The 27,299-nt window shown below is 33.5% G+C and overlaps 1 protein-coding gene across 7 annotated transcripts in view; it reads left to right on the forward strand.

Moving 5' to 3' along the window:
- The window catches only part of TTC39B (tetratricopeptide repeat domain 39B), a 136,560-nt gene extending 109,966 nt beyond the window's left edge, over nucleotides 1-26,594 (forward strand). For 4 of the 7 annotated variants that reach the window (XM_051987159.1, XM_051987169.1, XM_051987139.1 and 1 more), the window contains 4 exons: nucleotides 2,995-3,081; nucleotides 7,702-7,819; nucleotides 14,310-14,426; nucleotides 17,966-26,594. In XM_051987159.1, the coding sequence (XP_051843119.1) occupies nucleotides 2,995-3,081; nucleotides 7,702-7,819; nucleotides 14,310-14,426; nucleotides 17,966-18,062 (419 nt within the window). In that variant the 3' untranslated portion in view covers nucleotides 18,063-26,594. Of the gene's footprint in view, nucleotides 1-2,945; nucleotides 3,082-7,701; nucleotides 7,820-14,309; nucleotides 14,427-17,965 lie in introns of those variants that run through there. The other 3 variants (XM_051987149.1, XM_051987179.1, XM_051987188.1) reach the window with 3 other exon arrangements.
- Nucleotides 26,595-27,299: the final 705 nt, after the last annotated feature.

A 27,299-nucleotide genomic window follows, 5' to 3' on the forward strand; every position in this document is an offset into this window, starting at 1 on the left:
ACCACCAGGGAAATTTGCTTTAACTTGGATTCTTTTTGTTTGTGATTTCCATGAGATCTTCTTGAGGCCTCTTAAAGAATCTTGGATTTCTGAAATGCGATAGGGAAACTCTTTGTTTCCAAACTGAGATTTTATCAAAAATTAAATGTTTCCTCACTTTGGAAGAAGATTTATCTATTTTAAACTAGTTCATTGTCTTAAGTTGTCTTTGATAAATTCCATGGGTTATTGCCTTCATATTACAAGAGCCTCCACATTATTTTGGGAATGTTACCAAAGTAAAGGGCTTACCATAAATACTAAAGCTAATCTAACAATATAATTACTTTGAAAGTGGCTATATCATTTAGGAATAAAATTCATTTAAGATGTTCAATATCAAAAATAGTTAAAAACCCCAAAATTCAATAAGTTGAAAAAATCTGATTTATAGATTAGAGCTGAACTGTATTCTATCAAGTTCAGCTTCTTAGATGGTAAAGAGAAATAAGGCACTTGAGGATTTCTAAAGCAACAGTTTGATTTGGTCCAAATTTCAGTTTATAAATTTTTTGAATGGAAAAAGTTACCCATTAATTAGATATGATTCTATTTTGATAGTAATAAATGTGGCTTTTTGGATGATGGAAGCCAAGAGACAAGGTTGGGGGTCAACCAGTGAAAATGTCTGTAGTTCATATCCTTATTGATATATATATATATATATATATATATTGATATATATAATACTTGTTTGAAGTATAGAAAAGAGATTTAGGTATCACTGAGTCACAGACTATAGGGATGAGTAAGGTGTAAAAATGCTGGAAAGAGAGATAGGGAGCCATGTCAGATATGAAAAAGCTCTCAACATTCCTAAACTTACTGTTACTTGATCATAAATTACATTTTCCCTCCATTGATGGTAAAAATAATACAAATGAATCATTTACCTTGGTTAATATATGCTATTAATAAATTAAAAATTATGTGATAGACTGGTGAAATTAATATTGATGCTTAGGAAAATTCTAGAATGAATCATAAACACTAAAGAAAAAATTAGTGATGATCAGAATTAATATAAGTTCACAAAGAACATTAAACCAAAATGTCATTTCCTTTTTTTATAACATCGTATATTTGTTAGAAAAGAGGACCTTTATAGAGATGTATATTATTTAGTTTCAGCAAGGCATTTGGTTTTGTCGTTTATTGTATCCTTGTGAACAAGATGGATAAATACAGACTATATTCAATTAAGTGAATTTGAAGCTAGTTGAATAAGAGGGCTGAAAAAAATGCTGATTAATGTATTGATATTAAACTGGAATGAAATTTGTAGTGATTCTAAATTTTCTAGTGATGTAGGCCCAAAGCTTTATATTTGGTTATCTTCTAGTCAATGTTAAATCCAGCAATTTGGATGAAGACAAATAAGGCATGGTTATCAAGTTTATAGGTGTAGAGAATAATTAATATATTGGATAACAGAATCAAAGTTCTTTGGCTGGAATTCTGGGTTGAAACAAACAACATGAGATTTAGCAGGGATAAATAGAAGGTCTTGAAATTAGTTTTTAAAAATTAATTATACAGTTATAGGATGAAAAAAAGACTTGAATAGGAGTTAATGATAAAAAGATGTGCTGCATTTAGTTGGTTACAGAATGTGCCACCAGTGTGATAAAACAGCTAATAAAAGTTGATGCAAACTTTCATTATAAGACATCAAAAGAAGAGGACCTTGTCCTGTCATATTCTGCACTATAGGTTACTACCAATTAGTGATAATAACCCTGAACCATTTATGAATCATTTAAATATGCATTGCATATTTCCATTGAGTTGGAACTCTTCACCATATTTACACAAATAGAACTTCCTATAATGTACTTTTGAATACATAGGACTATTCCTAGGACGCATTATTCACATGTATTAGGACCACTCTGTAGTCAGAACCAATCTGGAATACTATTATTAGTTTTGGGAACCATATTTTTAAGAGAAAGTCTTGTTAATCTGGAGTGTATCAATATAAAAGTAAGCAGAAGATTGAATTATCTGGAAATCATGCTAAATGAAGAATGTTTGATGGATTTGGGCCTTTTTAATTTGAAAAAGAAGACTGAGGATTGGCATAGTAATCTTTTAATTATTTGAAAGTCTATAATGGGAAAGTGGGAATATATTAATTCAGTGTTATTCCCGGAAGGCAGAGGTAAAATTCAAAGGAAGACAGATAAAGGTTTATCTTAAGAATTTTTTCTAATATTTAGAACTGTTCAACAGATCAACAAATTAGGAAGCTCATTATTACTGGAGTTATTTAAGTGGAGTCTAAACCATTTAACATTTAACAAGATCAGCATTTTTAACCTTTTTTGCATCATGGATCTTTATGGCAGTATGTTGAAGCCCATAGATATAATATTTTTTAAATATATAAGATAAAGTACATATTATTACCCCAGAAATCAATTATATTAAAGATGTATTTTTCCCTTCAAGTTCATGGACTTTGTTGTCTATAGATCTCTTATGGGTCCATGGATCCCAGATTAAGATCCTGAACTAGATGTAATCTAAAGGCCCCAACTCCTTTAAGATTATATGATTCTATAGACCCCAAATGGGCCACAAAGAAAAAGTATCACTGCTGAGCTTTTAAACCCATCCAGTCATCTCACAACTAGAATCATTGGTCACAGGTAAGAGATAATTGATGACTCAATTCTTTTACTGAAAAATTTCAAAATAACTCTACTGATAAATATATCATTAATGTCACTTTGTATATGAAGGACAGCGAAATTATAAAAAAAAAATTATACAACTAAAAGAAGTTCCTTTTTTTCTTTTTTTCCCACCCCCTTTTCACAGAAAAGTTATAAAACTTCAGTACCATAGCTGGGCTGGAGCTTAGGTAGAATAGCCAAAAAATTTGAATTGTTCATCTGCAGGGATTGAGCAGTGGACATAAAAACAATCCCTTTGAATTCTGGGCTACAGGAAAGCACGAAGAAGAGAATGCAACAAGATGGGAGCATACAAAGAGGAGGGAAAGATTTTCACGGTTTGGAAAAGAGTCACGTGAAAGTATGTATAAGTGTAGATTAGATTCTGTGAAGATGACATTTCTTCCTTTGTGTTGTCTTCAGTTTTATAGTTCTGTAACCATACTAATCTGACAGACCTGCCATATTGATGTAAATGCCAAATTAAAAGAGTTCCCCTTGGCATAAATGCAAAAATAATCTAAATGCATGACATTTCAAAGAACAAATAAATGACCTTAAGTTTTTTAAAAATTGGTTTTACACAATTTGTGCAGTCTCTTGAATAAATTAACTTTTTATTCACCTAATTTGGTCATATTTATTAATTTTTGAATATACAGTTTTACAAAGCAGAAATAAATCACAAATAACAAGGCATTTGTCCTTGGCCATTATAAGCTAATTAAAATATTCAGATACAACCAGTAGTCAATTATATATGTGCAGGTATCCCTACTACTAATATTACTGCTAACAACTACTCGCATTTTTATAGTTGTTTAAGGTTTAAAGTGCTGTATTTTATTACTACCCCCATGAGTTACTGATATTATCCTTTAAATTTTATAGACAAAACTGAGGTTAGAGACAATAAATAAAACTCCTGACTTGTATCTTTAGTTCTCAGTTCCAAATCCCCTATCCTTCAATATTTAATATAATGTGGCCCATATTCGACTCCTTATTTATTACATACTTTATGTAATTAGCATTTACATAAATATTATCAAGAGCTAACAATTATATACTTTAATATATGCAAAGTATTTTACTACAGTTTTATCAGGTAGGAACTATTATTATTACCATTAAATTTGAGAGGTTAAGTGAAATTGGCTTCAAATATTAGTCTTTTTTACTTCAAGCCCAACACTTTATCTATTAGCCATGTAGTTAGCTACTTCTAAGGCACTTAATAATAATGTTTGCCAAATGAATGAATGTCCATGGTGGGGCTTAAGGGTAGAGAAATTACCCTTAAGTGAGAAGTGTCCTTCATCCTAATATCTTCTCCACAAAACATCACTTAAGTTTTTCTGGAAATATAGCAACTAATGTAGCTCTTTTTTTCTTTCTTCTTACAATTGTGTTCAACAAAATATATATTCATAAATTTTCTGAATTGTGAATTTTCTGTTCAAGGCTTGAGGAACATTCCTCGTTTCTTTCAGTGGACCTACTGTCCAGCTAATTGAGAATCTTTCAAACTTTGCGCATCAGGAACTCCTACCAGAGAGAACCATGACCTTACCAAATAAAATGGGTTTTCTCTGTACATGCTAGTGTGCCCTCTAATTGTTTGAAAAATAGTTAATTACAAGCAAGAATACATGATATTAAAATGTGAACCAAAAAGATAATTTAAAAGTAGTTTCTTAGAGTAGAATACACATTTACAATTAAGAATGACTCCCTCTGTTTCCCCTTGTTCTTATATGACATCATTGGTATGATAGATGCAATAGGTTTAGGAAATTATTTCAAGGATATGAATGTGGTTAAAAACGAAGAAAAGGCAATGGACATTGGGTAAGAGCATTTTCCTTTTGCTAAAGTTCACTTTCCACATGCTTTAAGTGACATTTATTATTATTCCTGATATTTATGGAAGGACTTCAAGGTTTATGAAATGCTTTCCTGAAAACAATTCTGGAGAGATGTAATTATTAATAATGCAGGTATTATTATCCCCATTTTGGAGGAGTAAGTTGAAGCTCAGAATTTGGGTCTTATCCATGGTTATCCAGTCAGTAAATTGCATGATCTTGACTTGAATCTAGATTTCCTAAGTCCGGCTGTGTTCTTCTCACAATTTAGCACACTGACAAGGATGATAGTAGCTCCTTGGTTAGGCTTTTGCATTTTTTCCTCCAGTTAATCAAGAGACAGCATTGACCTTTTATCCGTGTTAGCTGATCTTAGAAGCAGAAATCACTTCTTGCAAAATAAGAATGGAATTATGAAGCTGACTAGTTCAGCCTCACCATTTCCTGTACTTTGTGAGTGATTTGTTTGTTATGTCTCTGACCTTTAAAGGAAATAAGAGAAATAACTTAAGTCAAAGATGATGGTGGAGGCATTTAGTGTTCTCCCTGGAAGATATGAAGATTGATTTTCCAAATATTTTATAAAAATTGGGATTTTAGCTAGCTTAGTGTTAGTATGCTGTAATCATTTCCATTAGAGGTCTGTTTTAAAATTTCAAACAAATCTTACATGGGAGCTGAGTTATCTTATGGTTTGTTGAGCTTAATTGACAATGAAAAAAATGGAATACATATATTAAGCTATGATATTATCAGTATAGGGAATTCCTGGTTTGAGCACTACATCCATTTATGCATCTTCACAACTTTCCTGTAATTTATAGTCTTTACCATTTATTTGGAGCCCTGATAGTCACTCATTTACTATGCATCAGAGGTAAGCCTGGGACTAAGTCTTCCTGACACTAAAGCAAGCTCAGTTTGATAAGGTTACCTGAGTTAGAGAAGGAATCTTTTGTTTTCCTTTGTTGCTTCTCATTTTTCATTTGCTACAACTATTTTATATTTTTTAAAATGAATTTATTTTTTTGGTGAGGCTATTGGAGTTAAGTGACTTGTCCAGGGTCACACAGCCAGCAAATGTTAAGTGTCTGAGGTTAAATTTGAACTTAAGTCCTCCTGACTACAGGGCTGATTCTCTATCCAGTGCCCCTAAAAATGAATTTTTTATACAAATTATAATCCCATTTTATGATACTGATATTTACTGATATAGACTTATATATGTGAAGTGTCCTGGTAGGGCAATGGATAGAGAGTTAGGCCTGGAATCAGGAAGAGCTGAGTTCAAATTTTGCTTCATACACTTTTGTTGTGTGTCCTTGTACAAATAAATCTGATTTGCCTCAGTTTTTCATCTGTAAAATGAGCTAGAGAAGGAAGTGGCAGACTTCTCCAATATCTTTGCCAAGAAAATCCTAAGTGAGGTCACAGGTTGGAAATGATTGAAAAATGACTGAACAACAACAAAATGACCTTTAGTTGAATATAATACCAGTGTCAGCCGATCTCATTATTATTTTCTGACTTCCCCAAATACCTAGTCCATTAGCAATTTGTTCTTAAGCATCAGAAATAAATGTTTTCTAATCTTAGAGGTTATTTGGTATAGTGGGGAAAAAAATTACATTTGGAATCAGATGATCTGAGTTTAAAATCTGACTGCTAATGTGAGTATGAAAAAAATCACTTACCCAGATTCAGTTTTCTTATCTGTAAAACCTCCTAAGGGTTTTTCTTTTTAACTCTGAGTTCCATGATGTCATGATTTATGTTTTGAACTAAATAACTATTATGTTTGTCACAAAGTTGTGCAAGCTAAAGAGAGACAGTTATTTTAGTAAGAATTTTGGAGAAATGGGGTATCTGAGCCAACCTTTTTTTTTTTTTTTAATAATCTCTGCTCTTATATTAAAAACCAGAGGAAGGCCTGTGTTTCTAATTGTCATGCTTAGAATGTTTCTGCTACTCATTGATTTGATGAAATCCATCTTTTAGTGTCCAACCAGCTTTAATAGCACTATTAACAAAATGTTATCACAACTCTTGACAGCATGAAATAATATAGAGGTCATACAATTGAGGGGAGAGAACATTTGATTTGAGGTTGGAAGACATCAGGAAGTATCCTGGCTATGCTGATTATTTTGTCTAATCTTTAGCACAAATCACTTCCCCTTTCTGATTCTAAATTTTCTTATGTATAAAATATGTGAGTTAAACTAAATGATTTCTAGGATCTTTTCCAGCTTTTGATTTTAGGATACTAAAATTTATTCAAGGTGAAGGTTCTCTAATCATAACAACAATAATAAATATTTATATATTGCTTTCATACCTTACTAAGTAGTAAAATCAATTTTCATTTAAGATAAATCTTCTTTAAAAGAGAAAGGAAAATCTTAATATTTTTAGTCAAGGAGCCAGGAGTTTGATCGAATCCTAAAATGTCTTTCATCTGCCTTAGCACTGTTTTGTCTAATTTTATTTGGTAGTTCTTTTTCAAAAAGAATGGAACCTAGGAGAATTGATAATGAGTTGTAAACATGATGATCTGAAGAGGGTATTTTACTTCCTGAATTTTTAATGGGTATGAAGCCATCTGTCTCTCCATATGTGTGTGTTACCCTCTCCTCCCGTTGCAGCCAACACTGTTATGAGGCACAACAACAATCTAAGACAGCCCCCTTGTTATTGCTCTGCTTCTGATAGACTTCCTGGAGCCTTTTCTTAGATCTCCAGGCTTTTGTAGCCTTTTTGATTCCCCAGCATTGCATTTGGGCCCTTGAAATTTGGGATGCAGATGTCTCAAATCCCTTTTAAAGAAGGTAAAAATTTAAATTCTTGATAAATAAAACTCAAAAGTGCTAATGCATAAGGTATAACATCCTGTAAGAACAAACATTTGTTTTTGCAATATGATTGACATTCTTTCCAAGAGTATCCTAAGTACTGTATTGAGAGAAACAGCATAAGTTTTCATAATTTGAAATGACAAACATTTCCCATAATTTTAAGCAGGCTCTTTATTAGAAATTTCACAAATTGACAGCTCTAACTTTTGATTTTAACTTTAATTTTAAAATACTTTTTTTTTCCGTTTGTATTTTAAGAGTGCAATGATTACTTCACGGATGACCAGTGTTTGGTGCAGTTACTGAAAGGTCTCTGTCTGAAGCACTTAGGACGACTCTTGCAAGCTGAACTGTGTTTCAATCAGGTTATTCAAAGGTAAAATAAAAAGCCATACAAGTACATCCTGTTGTTGGTTTTTTGAAAACTGCTCTGAGAGATGAATGTACTCTGACCTCTTGTTACTATCTTTTTGCTTTTTGATAATTCAAATTGATGGCCTATATTATTTGTTTAATTTTCCTGAGAACCTTTATATTGGTTGGATTTCATTTTGAGTTTTCCTTAATGCCTTGAATTTACTTGAAAAGATCCATGAATTCTTTAGTATAGCTTTTCATCCTACTTATGCCAGTTGCAATTCCATCCTTACATGTTTTAATGTACAGTTTCTCAAGTTGGTATGCGCCACTTCTCCTCCAAAAAAAAAGAAGAATAAGAAAATATTTCTTTAGAGCTGTTCAGTATTCAGGGTATAAGTATTTCCAAACTTAGCTAGGGTTAGTCTTTGGATAATGGACACTTAAATAGAGGTATTCTGCCTTTGATATTGGAGGTTTACATTTGGAGAGTTAATTTCTGACCTACTTAAGTAATATATTTCCAGACTAGTTTAGAATTCCAGGTGACAAATTTTCTCAGCATCTGCTTATTTTTTTGTAGAACATTTCCATCTTCTTTGAAAAGAAATATTCTTTCTATTAATATGGATAAATATGTTGACAATTTCCTAGATCTCACTTATCCCTATGCTTAGGTCTCTTTACCAATGGCCACTTTATTCCTATTACCATTTTTACTGAGAGTCAAAAATCAAAAGAGGGGCAGCTAGGTGGTGCAGTGAATAGAGCACCAGCCCTGAAGTCAGGAGGACCTGAGTTCAAATGTGGCCTCAGATACTTAACATTTCCTGGCTATGTGACCCTGGGCAAGTCACTTAACCCCAATTGCCACAGCAAAAAAAAAAAAAAAAAAAAAGGAATATTCCTTTTCATTTTAACTAACTATAGCATACTGTCTCCATACAATGAGAGGAAGAAAGAGTGGAGAAAGAGGAGTAAATTCTTCCTGGCTGAAGATCTATAGTATGTAGATGTAGAATTTATTAGAAAGAAACAGGATTCTTTGCTCATTATTTGTTATAGGACAGAACTCTGAACTTGAAACAAAGGATTCTTACAAGGTACTAAGTCAGTGGAATTGATAGAGACAATAGTTATCTAATTTAGCATGGTTCAGTATGATTGATTTAATCCTACAAGGATATGTTATGGGCTGCTCCCAGAGACCCCAAGAAAACCTCAACAGAGAAAATTACATTTTAGAGAGAATATTACAATTATTGTCCTTTTAGGTATTTTAATTCTGGACAAAAGGTAAGACAGACAATTCTATTTTAAAATCTTAGAATCTGATATTTATTTGAGTTGAGAATTGCTTTAAGAAGTGACATGGTTGTTTGGATGAGATCTGTTTCATGTGGTCATAGACTTTCGGACACTTAAGGAATGTCCATATTAAATTCATTTTGGGTGGGATTGGGAAAATATGATGAAAAGCACATTGTGAGGAATAATAGGCAAATATAGCTCTTTTTAAATCCACCTTGTATTTAACCAATATTAGTAGATACTTTGTATCTATTAGATGAATGGGCAGGCAAATGATATAAGTGATACTGATATTAGGCCGTTGTATTGAAAGGCTTATTATCTTCATTATTTCAAATCTGGCCTTAGATACTAGCTTTGTGATCCTGGAGAAACCACTTTATCCTGTGTGCCTTGGTTTCCTCATCTGTCATGTGAGCTAGAGAAGGAAATGGCAAACCTCTCCAGAGTCTTTGGCAAGAAATCCCTTGTTGGGTCATGAAGATCATTGGGACATGACTGAGAACGGTTCAGCACCATCACCCTCCTCCCCCAGATATAAGAGACTGTGCTCAGTCCTAGGGACTCAAAAATAGGAATGAGAGCAGTCCTTGTTCTCCAGGAGCTCATACAGGGACCTAGATGAGCAGGAGTGAGCACTCCTCGCTGTAGGGGAGAATGAGGATCATGGAAGGGTTCCTGGCGGAGAGGGACTTGAGCTGTGCCTTGGAGGAGAGGCTGCAATGAGGGAGGCCGGGGCCTCTAGATCTGGGGAATGGCTTTAACTGAGACACAGAAATGGCATATGGGATTCCAGGGTCGGGGGACAGCTTATGGCCTGTTCGACAGGAGCATCAGTGATGGGCGATGGGTTAGAAAGTATAGGTTGGAGTCAGAGTGCTGATGGCTTTACATGTTAAATGCTGGATTCCATTTTATTCCAGAAGCATCAGGAAACTATGTAAGATTTTTGAATAGGTAAGTGTCATAGAGCAGAGCCTTGCATATACTATTTTGGTGTTTATGTGAAGGATGGTTTAAAGAGGGGAGAAACTGGAATTGGGGGACTTATTTATAGGGTTTGTAGTTGTTTAGATGCAGTGCTGAGTTTTTCTGTAGTCCAAATTAGTAAGAAGAATCTGAACTAAAATATCAGCATGAATTGAAAGAAAAGGATGAAAGAGATGTAGTGAGGAATAAGAAAATAAGACTTGCTGGCTGATGATAAATATAGAATTCCATTTTGGGCTTGTTGATTAGATGCTAATAGATCATCCATCCAATCAGCGATATCCATTAAGAAGTTGGCAGTAGGAGAGTGTAATTTATAGGACTGATTTTAGAGAGAGGAGTCATTAGGTAAGAAGAGATTGATAATAAATGTGAAAGGGAATGACTGAAAGGGCAAACTTCAGGAGATAACGGAGGGGAGAAGGATGGAAATGAATTCAAATAGAAGAGATTGGCCTTTACAAGGAAAAGAGCTACTTCTTCAAAGACTGGATCAAAGGAAGAGAGAATGAGAAATAATTTTGAGAATTTTTAGATATAGACATAGGAAAGAAGAGGGTAAAATTTTCTGCTAAGAGGGAAGAAGCAGGGAATAATCTTGAGTGAGGGAATTGAGTAAAGAGAAGGTTTGGAATAGTTGATGTGAGTCATGTGATAATCAAAAGGATATATAAAATACTGCTGTGCAATAAATAGTGAGGATTTAGTTAAGAGTATATGGCATAAATCTGGTGGATGTACCTGGCCCAGATGTGTACCAAAGACATGAGTAGCAATACAACAAAGGAGCAAGGATATGGCTGAACTAGTTACTCTGGGGCCAAAACAAAAACTGAGTCCAGAAGAAAGAAGAAGGATGATATATTGGGAAGGACAGAAAAGTTGTAATGAAGATGGTTAGTAAATTTAGGAAAGATTGTGGCAGAGAGACAGCAACTAGGAAGGTGTGATCAGAAAAAAGAACTTCAGAATTCAGATTCTTGGTGTTTGCATGGTTATTGATGACAAAGGTGAGATCTGAGACATGGACTAGTGTGGTTGAGATAGAAAGAAAGTGCAGATCCTAGGAGCTAATAAGGTTGAAGAATTGAGTGGCCTGGGTAATTCAGGGAGACGGCAGCAAGACCGAAGTCCCTCGGTATAAGATTAGGGATTGGAATAGAAAGGAAGACTGTGAGCCAAACACCAAATTCAGGAAAGATAGGAGAATGACTTGGGGCTATTAGAGGTCTTTCAAGACAGGGTCTGTTTCTTTTTTGTCCTTGCATCAACATCAGCTGACATTGGCATTTCATAAAGGTTTGCTGAATTGAACTGGTAGATAAATACCATAAGGCTTGAGGTGTGTGTGTGTGGGGGGAATATGGTGGGATGTGATGAACTGCAGAGAAGGAGGAGCTTCTTAATAATGTCAGTGGGAGGATCTCAAAGTAGCAGTGAAAAGCAAGGTGGATATCTGTTCTTTTCCTTATGCTCTAAGTGCATTAGAGAGAAGTTCCATCCAGAACTAGACAAGGTGTTTTCCAGGTTTGAGACACACAATGGGAGAGGAGAGAATGGAGCAAAAAAGGAACTAGGGAGGGACAGAGCTGATGTTTATGAGAATACTACCTCTGGGAGAAGTTAAAGAATGGGCCTTTTACCTCCATGTATAGTGATTCACAGAGAACTTAGAGGGGGGCAGAGAGAGTGCTGACAATAGGCTAGGATATTTACCTGTCTCCTCTTTTTCCCACCCTCATTTCCTGGCATGGCCAGGGCAGAAGGAATTGAAAAAAACCATTTCAGCAATAAGAGTGAATTAGTATTTGGTTTCTTTGTCTCATGCCGAGAAACTGGGGGACAGAATGGACCCAAAAGACAACATGTAATTGGCTCCTGGTTGAGTCTGGTTTCAGCCATGTTCTGGCCCTGGATAAAGTCCTGCTGACAAGAGGTTCTGTTATTTGGGCCCTTCATGATTTCTGAGACTTTAAGTAGTGTTGATTTTCTCATAGATTTTGGTGAGATGGGAACACTAAGTGCACTCTCCATTGTATCAGGACATTCCAGGTTGGGGAGGTCTAATTTACTCCCGTAGGGGACTCTGGACTCGATAATTAACTTTCAGGTTCCACTGAGGAGGACCCAGGTAGGAGTAGGTGCTGGGACAGGAACCTTGGGACCAGTGACGGTAATCCTAGTCATTTTCTTGCCATTCTCTTACATTTTGCTGCCGTTTCTCATAATGTGATTAATGTGCTGTGCTTTGCATGTGCATCATCCCCATCAGATGGGAAATATACCAAAAGTTTTGGTATATGAATGCAATGGAATACTGTTGAGCTATAAGAAAGGATGAAGAAGATAGTTTTAGAAAATCCTGGGAAGACTTAAATGAACTCAAGCAAAATGAAGTTATATACAGTAATAGCAATAGAAAGATTTAGGAGTTCAAAAACTTAGAACCTTAATCAGATGCTTGGGGTACTGAGAAGTTCCATGTTTTGCCAAGGATCACACATCTTATCTGCCAGAGGTATGTCTGACTTGAATGCCAATTTTACTCATTGTAAACTGTATTTCACTTTTGTACCTACCAATATAGATGAACAAGGCGCTGCTCCAACTGAAGGCTGTAGTTTAGAGCTTTCTGGCGCATCCCAAAAATCTTAGTGCACTTTGAAGCTATTAAACCTTAAAACTACACCACTTTTGGAACACCCATATAAGCTGACTTCCAGGAGGAGAAAACTTGTCCATGTATGCTAGAGAACTTCTCCTTAGCTCATCATAACAAATTTTATTTGCTTCTCTTTTTCTCTTGAGTGGCACAATAATTGTATAAATATGTATGCATATATTGGATTTAACATATATCTCTACCATGCTTAACATATATTGGATTACTTGCCATCTAGGGGAGGGTGTGGGGGGAGGAGGAAAAATTGGAACACAGTGTTTTGCAAGGGCTAATGTTGAAGAATTGTCCACGCATATGTTTTGAAAAATAAAAAGGTTTAATAAAAAACAAACAAAAAAACCCTTAAAAAAACCTTTCCCCTCCTTCCCCCCAACCATTCCCCTAGATAGCAAGTAATCCAATGTATATTAGCCATGTTAAAAATATATGTTAAATCGAACATATGTAAATATTTATACAATTATCTTGTTGCACAAGAAAAATCAGATCAGAAAGGAAAGAAAATGAAAAAGAATACAAAATGCAAGTGGACAACATCAAAAAGAGTGAGGATATTATGTTGTGATCCACATTCAGTTGTTACAGTCTTTTCTCTGGGTGTAGATGGCTCTCTTCATCACAAGATCATTGAAACTGGTCTCAATCATCTCATTGTTGGAAAAAGGAATGATCTTCTTTTAGGAAAAAAAGCTTCAGCATTAAAATACAAGTGTGATTTCAGTTGTCTTCTTTGGGTGGCAGTAATGCTTTTTCTATCTATTAGAGAAGTGAGGCACTGGTTAAAATTGTTTCTGAAGAGGCAAAAAGCTTCAGAGTTTTTTTTTTTAAACTTCAATAATGCATATGTGGATTGTTTGAAAGAATGAAAATATAAAAAATAAAACTCTGATAGAAGTGCTTAAAATGAGATCTGGCATCCATATAAAGATAAGATACATAAGAATTGTGAGCCTACATCAGGAATCAGTATTAGATAGTATAAAAAAGTAAATGTTAGAATTGGGAATTCTAAAACCAAAATATTTTAGGAAAATAGATTGAAATGTATATCCCCTTTTTGATTGCGTAGTCTAATATCTGAAAGAAATGAGCTTTTCTTTGTAATCTGTACATGGTTGCTAGATTGTTGGGAACTGATACTGCCTTTCTCAATTGCCTTATTTTTGCCGAATAAAGCAAAATAAGTTTTGATCCCTGAAATTCATCTTTAGGGATTAAAAGGAAGTCTTTTCCTGAATATCTATTATATTTTTATTCAAAATGGAAATTTGTATTCCTGGAATAAATCTTGAAGCTACATATGTACATACCCGTAATAATGTTTTGCCTAAAATAAAAACACAACAATTTTTTTTTCATGTGAAAAGCTTTTCATCTATGTGTATCATTATATGTCAATTTAAAAATTATATTTGCTCAGAAAATAGGCTTTTTTTTTTATCTGTTTTAGTGAAGGGTGAATAAAATATCAGTGTATGTATAACCTCTTCCATTGTCAAAACTAATTTATTTATTTTATTTCTAGTGAGAAACAACTAAAATTTGATCACTACCTTGTGCCATTTACTCTGTATGAACTGGGACTTTTATATCAACTACAAGGAGACACAGAGAAGGCCTTACGAATAATAGAAACTGCAAAGTAAGTTGTGCTAAGCTTTTCACATTGCTAATTGGAGAGTCACTGGACAGGTGTTTGAAGCATTCCCAGATTATTGCATTTTACAGTGATTTTTCTCTAAACATTTCTGTGGGTATTCAAGTCTCTTTTTTGTCTCATCATATTCTTCCTTAAATCTTAAGTTATTTACATATGTGCCATATCCCATTGTCAAGTATTTTTGCTTCTTGAGAGTGAGGAACTATATTGTTTTTCAAGTATGTTCTCTATCTTATATGTATTTGACTTGAAGGGAACTCTTATTACCATCAGCCTCAAGTGCTTGAAGTCAACAAAATCCCAGAAATATGCAAGATTGGATCATGATTGCTGCTACAGTTGGGCTTTTATGTATGCTTCTATTTTCACTAGAGCTTCTTTCTATACTCGTACTTAAGTAAACTCCAGCTTTGGGTATGCTGAGGAAGATGGTGAAATGAATCGGTTGTTTGCACCAACTTTCCCTCTTTGTAACTTCCTCTACTCCAAACTACATTTTGTCACTATTCTACTTGCACAATTGATTTTTAAAAATCTAATTGAAAGATTTTTTGCATCATTTTACTAAATTTAATCATATAAAATTCATCCCATTGTTCCAGGATATTAGAATCTTTTAAAATCCAGATCCTGACATTTACTATATTTGCTATTATTTCCAGTTGCCTGTTATTCACAAATTTGATAAGCATACCAGTTATGTCTTCATCCCAAGCATTGATAAAAATGTTAAGACCAATATAAAGGAGGATAGAGTGTTAGTAGACTATTACTATTGAAGACATATCAACAAATAGTAGTCATCAGTCCAAATTAATTGACATTTTTTACAGTTATTTAGCCAGCTATGAATTTACTGATTATTCTAACATTCAGCCTAGATCTGTCTGACTTAAATTCAGATATGACAGTTATATTGCCAAATATTTTAACTCTTAGCATTCGCTTGATCCTAGGAGATCAAGTTATCAGGTATCGCAGCTTGTGTGTAATGTAGTAAGGATATGTCTTAGAAAGGTACTTGAGGCTTAGTTATATTATATGACTTGGCTGTGATCACAATACTAGTGTCAGAAATAGGATTTCAACCAACTTTAAGTACAAGTCTAGACCTTGGTCCTCTCTGCTATATTGTCTAAAGGAAATGTCATGAGTTGTTTTTTATTGAACCTATGTTGATGTCTATTATTGCTATTTTTTCTTAGCACTCACAGTTATTTTTTTTAAAAACGATGCATTCTAGATTTTTGTTGGGAATGAATTTCCAGGTCACCAGTCCATAGTTTGGAAGAATGTATTTGCCCTTTAAAAAAATAGGAAATTTGGCTCTTTTAAGTCTTACAGGTTTTTATAAAAAGATCACTAATGGTGTGACAGTTGAAATACCTAGAGATTATTTTGGTGCATTGATTTTGATTCATTTAGACTAGGATATTTAAAGTCATTTAGATAAATAAGATTGTCTTACTGTTATAAAATCATTGAATCAGAATTTCTGAAGTGAAAGAAGACTTTGAGATCATATAGATAAAATTCACCCTTTTTATAGACAAGAAAACTACATTCCAATTAAATTCAGTAGTCATTTAAGCACCTACTAGTCACCTAGGCACTGAGGAGTACAAAGACAAAAAGGAAATGATCTTCTGAGTAACATAAATTCTCTTGGAACACTGTTACCTAGAAGAAATAAATGATTTACACTTGGTTACATATCTAGTTAATGACAGCTTGGACCAAGGTCTAGCATTCTTGAATTCAAGTGCAGAGTTCTTTCATATATACCACAATGACTCCCTCCCACCAAACAGCTTCATGTCTCTTTTGTCCTTCATTTCCTTATTCATAAATTTTTTTTTCCAATTGGAAGATCATTTCTGCTCAGTTCAACCACAGAGCACAAGCATTTATCAAGTGGATACTCTATTCAGGGCAGAGTGTATATGTCTTGCCACTTAGGTAGAAGTGAAGTATGAACTGCCTTTCCATTTTTTCTTTGAGATTTCTTAATATCATCCCCCTTAAGTAGTGATCTAGGTAATAGGACACTTTATTTACTTGTTAAAACTCCTCCTTTGCTGAGAGTCCTGGGTGGGGGAAGAGTGAGAAATATCACTGAGAGGGTCAAGGGGAAAGTGCTTGATGGCCATTACCAAGGTAGGCTGAAGGAGAAGGTCTCTTGGAGGATTTGGCTTTGGAGGCAAGCCTGAACAGTTTAGTAGTCAAGAAAAGGAAGGGCGAACACTCCAAGTGTATGACAGAGAGGGTTCAGGGAGTCTCCAATTTCCCTGAAGAGTATGTGGAAGAGAGTAATATGAGACAGGAAAGGGAGGGTGGTGGCAGATTGTGAAAGCTTTTAAATGATAAAGAAGAGAATTAGCTCTTTCCTCAGGAGGATATACCCATGAAGATTTTATGAGAAGTGGTATTACATCAGTAAACAAGACATATCTGGTTTATATGAAGGATGAATTCTTGAGATGAGCTCCAGGTAGTAAAATCATAGGTGACCTGGGTTTAAAGCAATCATACTTCAGGTTGAGACCTAAATTAGGTGATTTGTAAGATCCCTTCCAGTCTGGAGTTATGATAATTTTGAAAGAAGAGCTGTTATGATCAGGAACAATAGAATTATTGGCTGGGATACTTGAAAATAATCCCTCCTTTTCCTGCCTCTTAATATGACTGTGTACAAATTTCTTTTTCACCCCTTTTTGATGACTCTCAGCTAGTTAAAGGAGAAGAATGAGAGCACCTAATTAATAGCTGAGGTCTTTGCTGTATTCTGGAAGTTAGGATAGAATTTTTTGGTGACAGTAATTGTTTTGTTTTTGTTTTTGTTTTTTTTTTTTTTATGCTAAAGGCTTACTGTTAAGACATGTTCCGTAGAAGGCACTTAGTAAAAATGTGCTGAATTCAGATGAATTTGGAATTGTTGTTCAGTTGTTTCAATCTTGTCTGATTCTTCATGACCCCATTTGGATTTTTCTTGATAAAGATAGTAAAATGATTTATCATTTCCTTTGTCAGCCTATTTTACAGATGAGGAAACTGAGGCATACAGGATTGAGTAACTTACTGAGGACCACACAAATAGAATTGTTATAGTTTACATTATTTTCTTTCTGAGGCCAGATTTGAATTCTGAAAATTTGAATTTTGAAGAAAGTTTTCCTAATTCCAGGCCCAGGACTCTATCGGCTTTATCACACAGCAACCTGAATTTTGAATATAGCCTATCATTTCTTAAAATACAGTTTTCTTAATTCTAACCATGCTGATTTGTGCCAATTTAATGTCGATTTGTTTATTTTGATCCTGTGATATGTTTAAAAAAGAACTAGTCTGCCCTAGATTTTTCCATCTAAGTTAGGAATAGTTTGACACAGTTGTTTGATACAGTTTAGGAATAGTTTATGTATTTAGTGTTCATGAAAGATAACTCAAATTCAAAAAGAAGGCTAGTCAGAGTTTGAAAGGCTTTAATTTCCTGTTGACAGTTTGTTCTTATTGCCTTTTAGAACCAACTACAAAGATTACTCCATGGAGTCCAGACTGCACTTTAGGATCCACGCAGCACTCAGCAGTTTGAAAGGCTCTCCTGCTTCTACTCCTTGATGGAAGCCACATGGGTGGAAGAGTTTTCTAAACTGGCAGGAGCTTCTCCTCTAGAGAAATCCTTGTATTAAAATCAATAAGTGATCATGTATATGATAGAGAAGGAAAAAGCAAATTGATTTTATTATCAATATTTTCTTTCATCTGTCTCTGTTTTGATGTTGTCTTCTTGTTTTCCATGTTTTCCTATGGAATTTTGTCATAGCTTTGTCCAGTCCATTATTGGAAAGTCTTTATTTTGTCTCACAAGAAGTTTAATGTTACATTTGAATTAAGGTGTGTGTGGGGGGGTTATTTTAAGACTTTCGCCTGCAATAAAGTCTACTTTAGATAATTTTTTTTTCTATGTGCAGATTGGTATCATTGAAGTAGCAGAATGAAATCTTATGATCCTGGATTACAACTAGAGGATTCAGGAGAGGCTGTGTTTCTGTACTATGGTATTTCACGTGCTTTGGGTTCCAGAGCTGAATCTCTTATCAGCTAGTTAGTCTCCATGAGCATTTTATGACCTGATAGTTTCCTTTTCATACAAAAATAGAAATCATCTTCATGTAGAAATAACAAAATTTTTTTTATAGATATACACTCTTCTGAAGAGTATGGTACAAAACTAGCAAAGGACAGGAACAATTGTTGCATTGATTTTGCAGGCTTAAAGGCACCCTCACTTGAATTGAAACCAGAGTATTGCCTTTTTCTTCCATCTGATAAGAGGAAGCAACCATTTTTTTTTTTTTTTTGGAGAGGGAGAGATGTTGGCCTCTACTTGAATGTATTGAAATCATTTGTATTTCCCAGATCATGTTGTATGTCTTTCTAATGAGAAAAAAAAAGGCCATGGAATTCCTAGGCTTTCAGTAGTGAGAAAGGAAGGCCTGAAAGTATAAGTCTAGATTGTTTTTTTTTCCCCTCCTCAGGAAGTAAAGCACAATTAACATTGTTTATAGTATAATTTTATTTAAATAGTTCATTATGTTTTGGTGATTAGTGTCTGATTTTACGAGCTCTTATTGCTTTTAATTTTTTTTAAAGTTCTGCTTTATACATTAGTAATATGGCCAGTCCTTTATTTGAAAATTAAAGCCATGGCACACTTAAATTAATAATCATTTTTTTAGTTGATTTTAAAATACATAAGACATGGAATAAAAAATTGCTGATATTATAATACATCAGACATGGAATTTCAAATATTCAAAAATTAATCCTTAAAAGATATATTTCATAATTGCCATCACATTTTTTTTTTTTTAAGAAAAGGGGTAATTCTGACTTAGGACCAAATATCAGCTGTTAATAGCCACATTAGGGAACATCAGATAGTTCATGTATTTAGCAGAGTTCTTTTATTTATATTTATATGAGGTATTATTTGTTACTTTAAGTAAAATAGTATGCCCTTTTTTGGTATGGTATTGGCACATGATTATTAGCTGGTCCAAATGGTCCTTTTATGAATTGCAAGATATGAAAATCCAAACATGTTACATTGATTCATGGAACTAAAGTTAAAAAATATATTGTCTTAGTATTTACCATTTTGTTCATTCAAAAGATATGTACTTAACATCTCCAAATTAGAATAGACAATAAGACATGTAGGGAACAGAAATCTTCTAGTTATTAACTCATGTTCAGCATGTACATGATATTTAACAGGGACACTTAAAATACTATATTGATAAATTTTCATTAGTCTACTAATATAATGAATGTACTTGCTATATATATCTAATTATAGAAGAAAGAAATTCAGAAAAAAGATTTTTTAAAATTCATCTGTGGCAAGTAGCTTGGAAAAGTGCAGTAAATCCAAAATTTTACATGTTTGAAGCTACTTTTCTGGGATGGCATCATTTAAAACAAAACTCTGTGGCCTTGCTTGGAATTGTTTTGGTTAAATTATTTTAAACTGAGCATCCTTGTTCATTATTTACAGGCAGTATTCAGAACTGCATAGTCAATAAAATATTTTTTAAAAAAAGGTAAACTGCCTTATAGAAACCAATTGTTAAATTCTATGCTGTAGTTTTTAGAAACTTTTATTTATAAATTGCCAACCACATTAAAAATATTTTCCATTCCAAAATTTCATAGTAATTGATGTTTATATTTACTGTCAGCTTTTATTTTCTAAAATGCTAAGCAATATATAAATCTGCCAGACTAATTTTAGAGGCCTTAATATGGTTCATTCATTCATTCAGTCTTTAAGTATTTGTTAAGCATCATCTTTTTATAAGGTACTCTTTTAGACACGAATTTCTTCCAGTAGTAATGTCTATACTAATTGTTTCTCCTTATTCACAACCACTTATTCCTCAAGTCCAGCAGTCTAGTTTCCATTTCTGTTACTTGACTGAAATTATTATTTTAGTGGTCAACAATGAATTTCTTAACTATCAAATCCAATGGCCTTTTCTCCATCTTCATTCTCCTTTACACTTTTGCAACTTTTGACATTGTTGACCACCTCTCCTTAAAACTTTTTCCTTTCTCCTGTTCGGTGATACAGTACTCTCATAGTTTTCTCCCTACCTCTCTGACCATTTTTTCTTTTTCATAGACTCTTCCTATCTCTTAGATATAGGAATTCTCTGAGACTACCCTTGGTCCTTTTCTCTTTCTGTAGTCTCTCTTTTGGGATTCTCTTTTACTTCTGTGACTGTCACCATAATTACCATTGTGTAGATGACTCAATATATATTCAGACTTGATCTTTAACTATCTCTACTGCATACCCCATCTCATACTGCAGGTAGAACTTCTAATTTATGTCTAAAATTACTTTTGTATCCTGCTTGAATCTGAATTTCCCCTCTTCATTTCTGTTCATTATCTCCCTATAACTCAAACTTAAAATTTAGGTATTTCTTTTACCCTTCCCTTTTTCCTCCATATTGAATAATTTCATATACCCTCTCAGCTGGTAAAATTAACTCACACATTTGTTCCTTCATTCCCATTATATTTATCCTAGTTCAGTCTCATCTGTCTTGTCTAGATTATTGCTTTGATATTCTTACTTAGCTCTTTGTCTCCAATTTCCAATAGGATGTCCCAGAGTGTTCTTTCTAAAGTACAGTTCTAATCATGTTGTCTCTCTCCTACTTAGAAGCCATCATTGGGTTCCCACTTTCTCCTGAATAAAGTGCAGACTCCTTATCCTGATATTCAAGAGAGTCCACAAGTTCACCCTATCTTTTCAGCCTTATTTCACATATTTGATGTTTTTCCTTGTTGTTCAAACCATCCTAGTCTTTGCCTTTGACTCCCTTATAGGGATACTGGGAGTAAAGTATTTTATATATACCTTAAAGCACCATATGAATGTAAATTTGTGTGTGTGTACCATCTACTATACCTTTCCCTCCCTCTAAGACCCTGTTCTCTACCTGTTAAAAGTCTACCCATCCTCAAAACCCAGATCAAATTCCACTTCAAAGAAAGTTCAGGTTCTACTTTATTCTTCTTCATATCTTCCATTGCTCTTTGTTAATATTTTATCTCTTGTATTTTATTCATTTTTGTGTAAATCTTATCTTCCTGATTAAACTGTGAGCTCCTTGAAGGTAGGGACTCATGCTTTCCTGATCTTTGTAACTCCTAAGATCTTTATTAGTGGCAGCAGGAACATAATAAATAAGTTGAATTGAATATCAACCCCCTCAGTATGACTTACTGAATCCTCTTATTGATTGTACTGTGTTTGAAATGAGAGCCATATTGGTCAAGACTTGTGATTATACAGTATGTTTTATCAGGATGTTTGAGAGCTTGTAGGATACCTAACATACCTTCTTTTTTTGGTGACAGGACAGCAGTGATAACAGTCTTTAAATAGAGATATAAAGAAGTTGTATTCTGTTAAACATTTTGACAGGGAAACTGTCCAGTAATACTTGACAATTAATGGAAAAAAATCCATGTTAATTCTCACATTCCTAATCTTGTATGTTTTTTATGGGTCCTAGCAATCTCTAGTTAGTTGTGATTTAAAAAAATTTTTTTTAATTTTAGAAGTTATCTTCTGACAGTTATATTATGGCTCATATAGTAGTCACAATTGTTCATTTTTGAACACTTTTTCCTTTTCAAATTAATTTCTTGATGTCTGTTACTATATGCATACAAGTTAATGATTTTACTCATTGGTATAAAATAGTTTCTTCTTGACAAAATTTGAGGTTGTCTTGGAATTATGCTTATTAATTTATCCTTGAATTTACTACCTCTCTTTGCTGTTTATTCCAGGTGAAAGTCTAGTAAGGTTACAATTTATTCTCATGGTACTTGATAATATTTCATGAACCATAAAGCCTGAAAGAGCATTTAAGACATCTAGTTACTACCCCTGGTTTTGGACAGAATTTAGTATAATCTTTCTTAGAGTACTGTTTACTTCTATTTCAGTACTGCTCTCAAAGCCCAGTGGTACCAAACTCAAGGAGAAATGGGCCTATTATACCATCGTAAGGATTTCTGGAGGCCTCATATTGACTTGAAAAACACATTAACATTTTCTATTTTATATTGTATTTTTATTTTGCTGTCACATTTTAATCTGGTTCCATGATAATCTGCTGCACTGAGTGTTTGACATCTCTGCTCTATAGTTTATTATATAAGATTACTAGATGTTTCCCATTTTTTGGTACCATGTACATTTGCTTCAGACTGTATTTGTATTGCTTACTTTTTCCTCTCTTAAATTGTGTCCTGTACTTATATGTTTTCCATTTGTTATTTCTCTCTTAGTCCCAGTTTATAAATGTCACTGAACAATTGTAAATTCACTCTTGGAAACTTTATTTGTAGCCTCATTTTTTGCGGGTTAGGGGAAATTTCTTTTTCTTTATGGCAAGTTTTTGCCATGGCATTCGGGAATAAGTCAAAAAGTGCACCAACTAAACCATGTAAACTGGAATTTCACTATAATATAATCTGTGATGTGGAGATCAACATAACAAGCCTTTACCTAGAAACCTTTCATTGAAGTTCAATTACCAGAATTGCTAAATGGATGTCATTATAACCTACCTGTCCCTGTCCACCATAATTTCACTTGTGGCAGAGAGTTCTGGACCATTGTTATAGGGTTTTCAGAGTATTTAAATATCTTCTAAACAGTTGTCAATTAATCATGACCATCATGATTATGACTTGTTAGCCCGAACCACTCACTAATATTAATGGGCTAGGATTATAAACTTTAATTAACTCCTACCTTTTACAGAGAAAGAAACTGAGTCCTAAAAAAAGGAAAGGGAATTGACCAAAATGACTCTGGTAGTTAGTAGCAAATAAGTGGAATTTAAATGTGGGTCCTGTCACTCTTAAGCCCATGTTGTTCCCATCAAAGCAGGCTGTCATCTACAAATTAGTTATGGAATTCATTTGCCTTACTTGTGAAATGGATTTAATGATAGCACATAAGCACTACAATGAAAGGATCAAGAAGTGTAGATTCCTTTCACCTCTGGACTTTTTTATTCATCTTTCAAAGAAGGTTAGGCAAAATAGTCTCTAAAAATCTTATTTAAATAAAAGCATTTAATTCAATAGATTTTTTGGGGAAAGTTTTACTTTGTTAATTTTAGACTTTCAGCATTTCAGTGACAATATTTCATAGTTTTTCTGCAAAATATTTATACAGTAGTCAAACTAGAATATAATTTGATAGGCTGTTTATTTAAATATAAATTTCCTGCTTTTTGCTTTTCTTTATTATTAGCTTTTGTGCTTGTGTGTGGGAACTATATGTTTTTCACAGATATTATTTAGAATGTGAGTTTTCCTCTTTGGGCAGATCTTTGACATATCACATGCAAAAAGTAAAGACCAATATCTAATTCTGATCTTTAAAAAATGTTAAGTTCTACCCCATTTTATTTTTCCAAATTTCACATACAATTTCATTATAGTATCTGTTTAGACTAAGATATGCATACCAAACCATTCTTTATTTCTGTTCCTACAACCACCAAAAAAGGTGGGAATGGAGAGGGAAGGGAAATAACTTTCAGTACATTTGCCTTTCGTTTTTTGTAGTTAGATTTTGTCTAATTTTTTAGTATTAAGATTATTACCTTCCCTATAGATAGAGAGCTATGAGAAAAGTGCTTCATAAATTCTTGGGTTGTATGGAAATGTGAGCAATTATTCTTTTGTTTTAAATTACTGGATGAAAGATTGAGAGAGAATGATTTGTAAGAATTTGTAGCATGGAAAATAACTGCTATGTTTACTATTATTTAATTCACAGAGACATAGGAAAAAACTAACTCTTTTGAACTCTAGAGATTTAGAAATCCATGTAAATATCCATGGAGGTTATAGGCTTTTTGCTAATAACAGAGGCCTGGTTCAGATGATCTCTTTAATTCTCTTCCAGGGCTATTCTTATTTTTCTGTAATAGTAATAAATAAACCACTGAACATAAAGGTCACTACTGATTTGTTGGACAGAGATGGGTTTGTCTTTGTCTAGGTTGACTATATAGACCTATCTCAGAGTAAGGCCAATAACCCTTCCCTTCTGAGGAATTCTAGTAGGCCTTTTCATTGTGTTTACAATCTGTAAATTTGCTTCTGTTTCACAGAATAACACTTAACAGGCTTGTTTATTAGAAAAAATCAAATCAGCAGGCTTATTGTATTTAGATTTTAAAGAATGCTTATAAATTGTACACTTTAGTATAAGTCAAAGGATTTTAATGCCAAGCTTTATTAAGTAAGTTTTTCTTAATACATAAGTTTGCCTTTTCCAATACAGTTATTAGACATACCTCACTTGAAATATGAGAGCTTGAGGAAGTTTGATGTTTCCTCAAGAGCTGTTCATTCACTACTCCTCAGTAGTTATTAGTAAATTTTCTTAAATTAATAGCAGATTATTTTCTAAAAGTACATGTTGTAGAGATGGAAGAATTCAATCTTGAGAATATTTGGAAAATTAAATTTAACATTAGTTTAACATTTAGAGAAAGTTATGTTGTCCTTTGAAATGCAAGAAATTTTGCCCAAATTGAATGTAATAAGATGATCTTTGGAAGTAATGTAGACATTATAGTTATAACTCAAAAAAAAAATTCTTTAATGGAGTCAAATGTCCAGATGGCGATGTTTTTGGTTCAATAGATTTAGAAAAATGTATATTACAATACCATTTTTTCTTGTGGCTGTCAGATACTTTTTACTTATCAGTGTGTTTCTTTAAGAAACTGGTTTACATGAAAAGAGATTATGGCATATGTAATATTTTAATATTGTATAACTCTAAAAATGTAGAGGCTTCAGGGAGCTGTTCAGTCCTCTGTACAAATAAGATTTTTAGTAGGGAAGTTCATGTGAATGTTTCACTGATCTGTGCTGTCCAGAAAAATCAGTTAATTTCTAACTATATGCTGTATTCTTTCAAAGTTTTAGGTGATATTTTTATATTTAGGTTTATTTTTTGTACAATTTTCCCCCTTTCATTGACAGATGGTATCCCAGCCCCTTAATGAATACCAAATGATTCACTTGTATGCCAGTGTTTTGAATCGTCATTTGCTAATGCTCATAGAACACTTTGAGACTTCTGGATGTTTGCTAGAGTCCATTTAGAGGCAAAACACAAAATTTATAAGTGAAAAGTATTATTTTGTTAACTGCAATTCATTTTCAGAGTAAAATTATTTTTTTCAGTTATTTTTGTAGTATCTTTACCTGGGAAACTCTGACTTGCTTTTTTTTAAAAGCACATTTTTGATATTTCATGAATTGGTTATTTGTTTTTATTCTTGGTTTTTTATTTAAACCAGTGTTCTAACTTGATGTTGAGAGATTTTTGAGAGTACTGTCAAGCCATGTATTTTTATTCTTTGCTGTTGCATTCTCTGAATTAATATACTAAAATATAAATCTAGATTATGGAATAAAAGGATCCATGTGGCACTGCATGGAATTTATATAACAGGCTGCTGTATTAACTTAGTTCTTTGCTGATGAATCATTAAATCACATGGATGCACTTTATAATGAAATGTTATGTTAGACAAATGTCAATATCTTATCCTTCCCACGCTCCTCCTCTTCTCTCTCCTGTTTCTCTGAACCCCAAAGATTAGTTTTGCTGAGCAAAATAAATTAAGGCATTGAAGATGTTTGAGTTCTTTGGAAGACAACTGTGAGTGTAAATGAGTAACATCCTTTATTGATGAAATAAGAGAGAAATCCAGTTACCAAAAAAAAAATTACAGATATTAAAATTTTCTATGTCTTTAATCCAGAAAAGAAAAATATGAATCTCAGATATTTTTTAATATTTAAAGTTAAATATATTTCCAGTGAGTATTCTATACTATTTAAGCCTATATTCTTCTCAGAGTATTTTGTTTCATGTTCTATGTTATTTGTAAGCAGACACTTATATGGGCTCTGACCTTTAAGATGAATACAACAGTTTCCTGTGGTTTGATTTTTAACATTGAGATATCATACAAAGCTGTATTTTTAAAGCACCTAATAAACCATCTCATCTCCAAACTTGCTTTTAACTTTTTATTTCTGTTTTGGTGTTTCGGGTTGAAATTTGTAGAAGTCCACTCTGGTTTTTAGATATTTTCTTCATTTTCAGTTTCACAGGCCATTTGACTCCATTATGACTTTCCATCAAGCACACCACAGACAGACGGACACATTGGAAACAATTCATTGGAGTGAACTGATCTGGGTTCAACTATCAATCCTGCTACCTACTTCTTGTATGACCTTAGGGTAAAACACAGATTCATAACTTTAGAGCCTTAAAGGCCATTTTGACTTAACACCCTAATCACTTTGGGGGTCTGTTTTCTCATCTGTAAAATGAAGGGGGTTATTAGATTAGGGGTTGGGCCTACAGCTATGTTCTTTTGACTTAAGTTCCTGCAGAAGTAAAAGTGAAAAGTCCTACCATCTGATTCTGTCTCAAAACCTTTTCGTCCTGGAACCGCTTTACTCTCTTAAAAATTATTGAAGGGCCCCCAAAATGTTTTTGTTGTCAGTTATATCTACTGATATTTACCATATTAGAAATGAAAACATTTGGTATCATTTTGAAAGTAGTTTTGACCTTATACACTCCCTGAAAGTATCTTGGGGACTTGATTCTCTGTGGGTCCTAGGTCACACTTTGAGAATAATTAGTCTAGGGTCACATGAGCCAATTAACACTTTAACTTTGTTGTGCTTTACATGCTGCATGATAAG

This window comes from Antechinus flavipes, chromosome 1, assembly GCF_016432865.1.
Source record: "Antechinus flavipes isolate AdamAnt ecotype Samford, QLD, Australia chromosome 1, AdamAnt_v2, whole genome shotgun sequence".
In the NCBI taxonomy this organism is placed as follows: domain Eukaryota; kingdom Metazoa; phylum Chordata; class Mammalia; order Dasyuromorphia; family Dasyuridae; genus Antechinus; species Antechinus flavipes.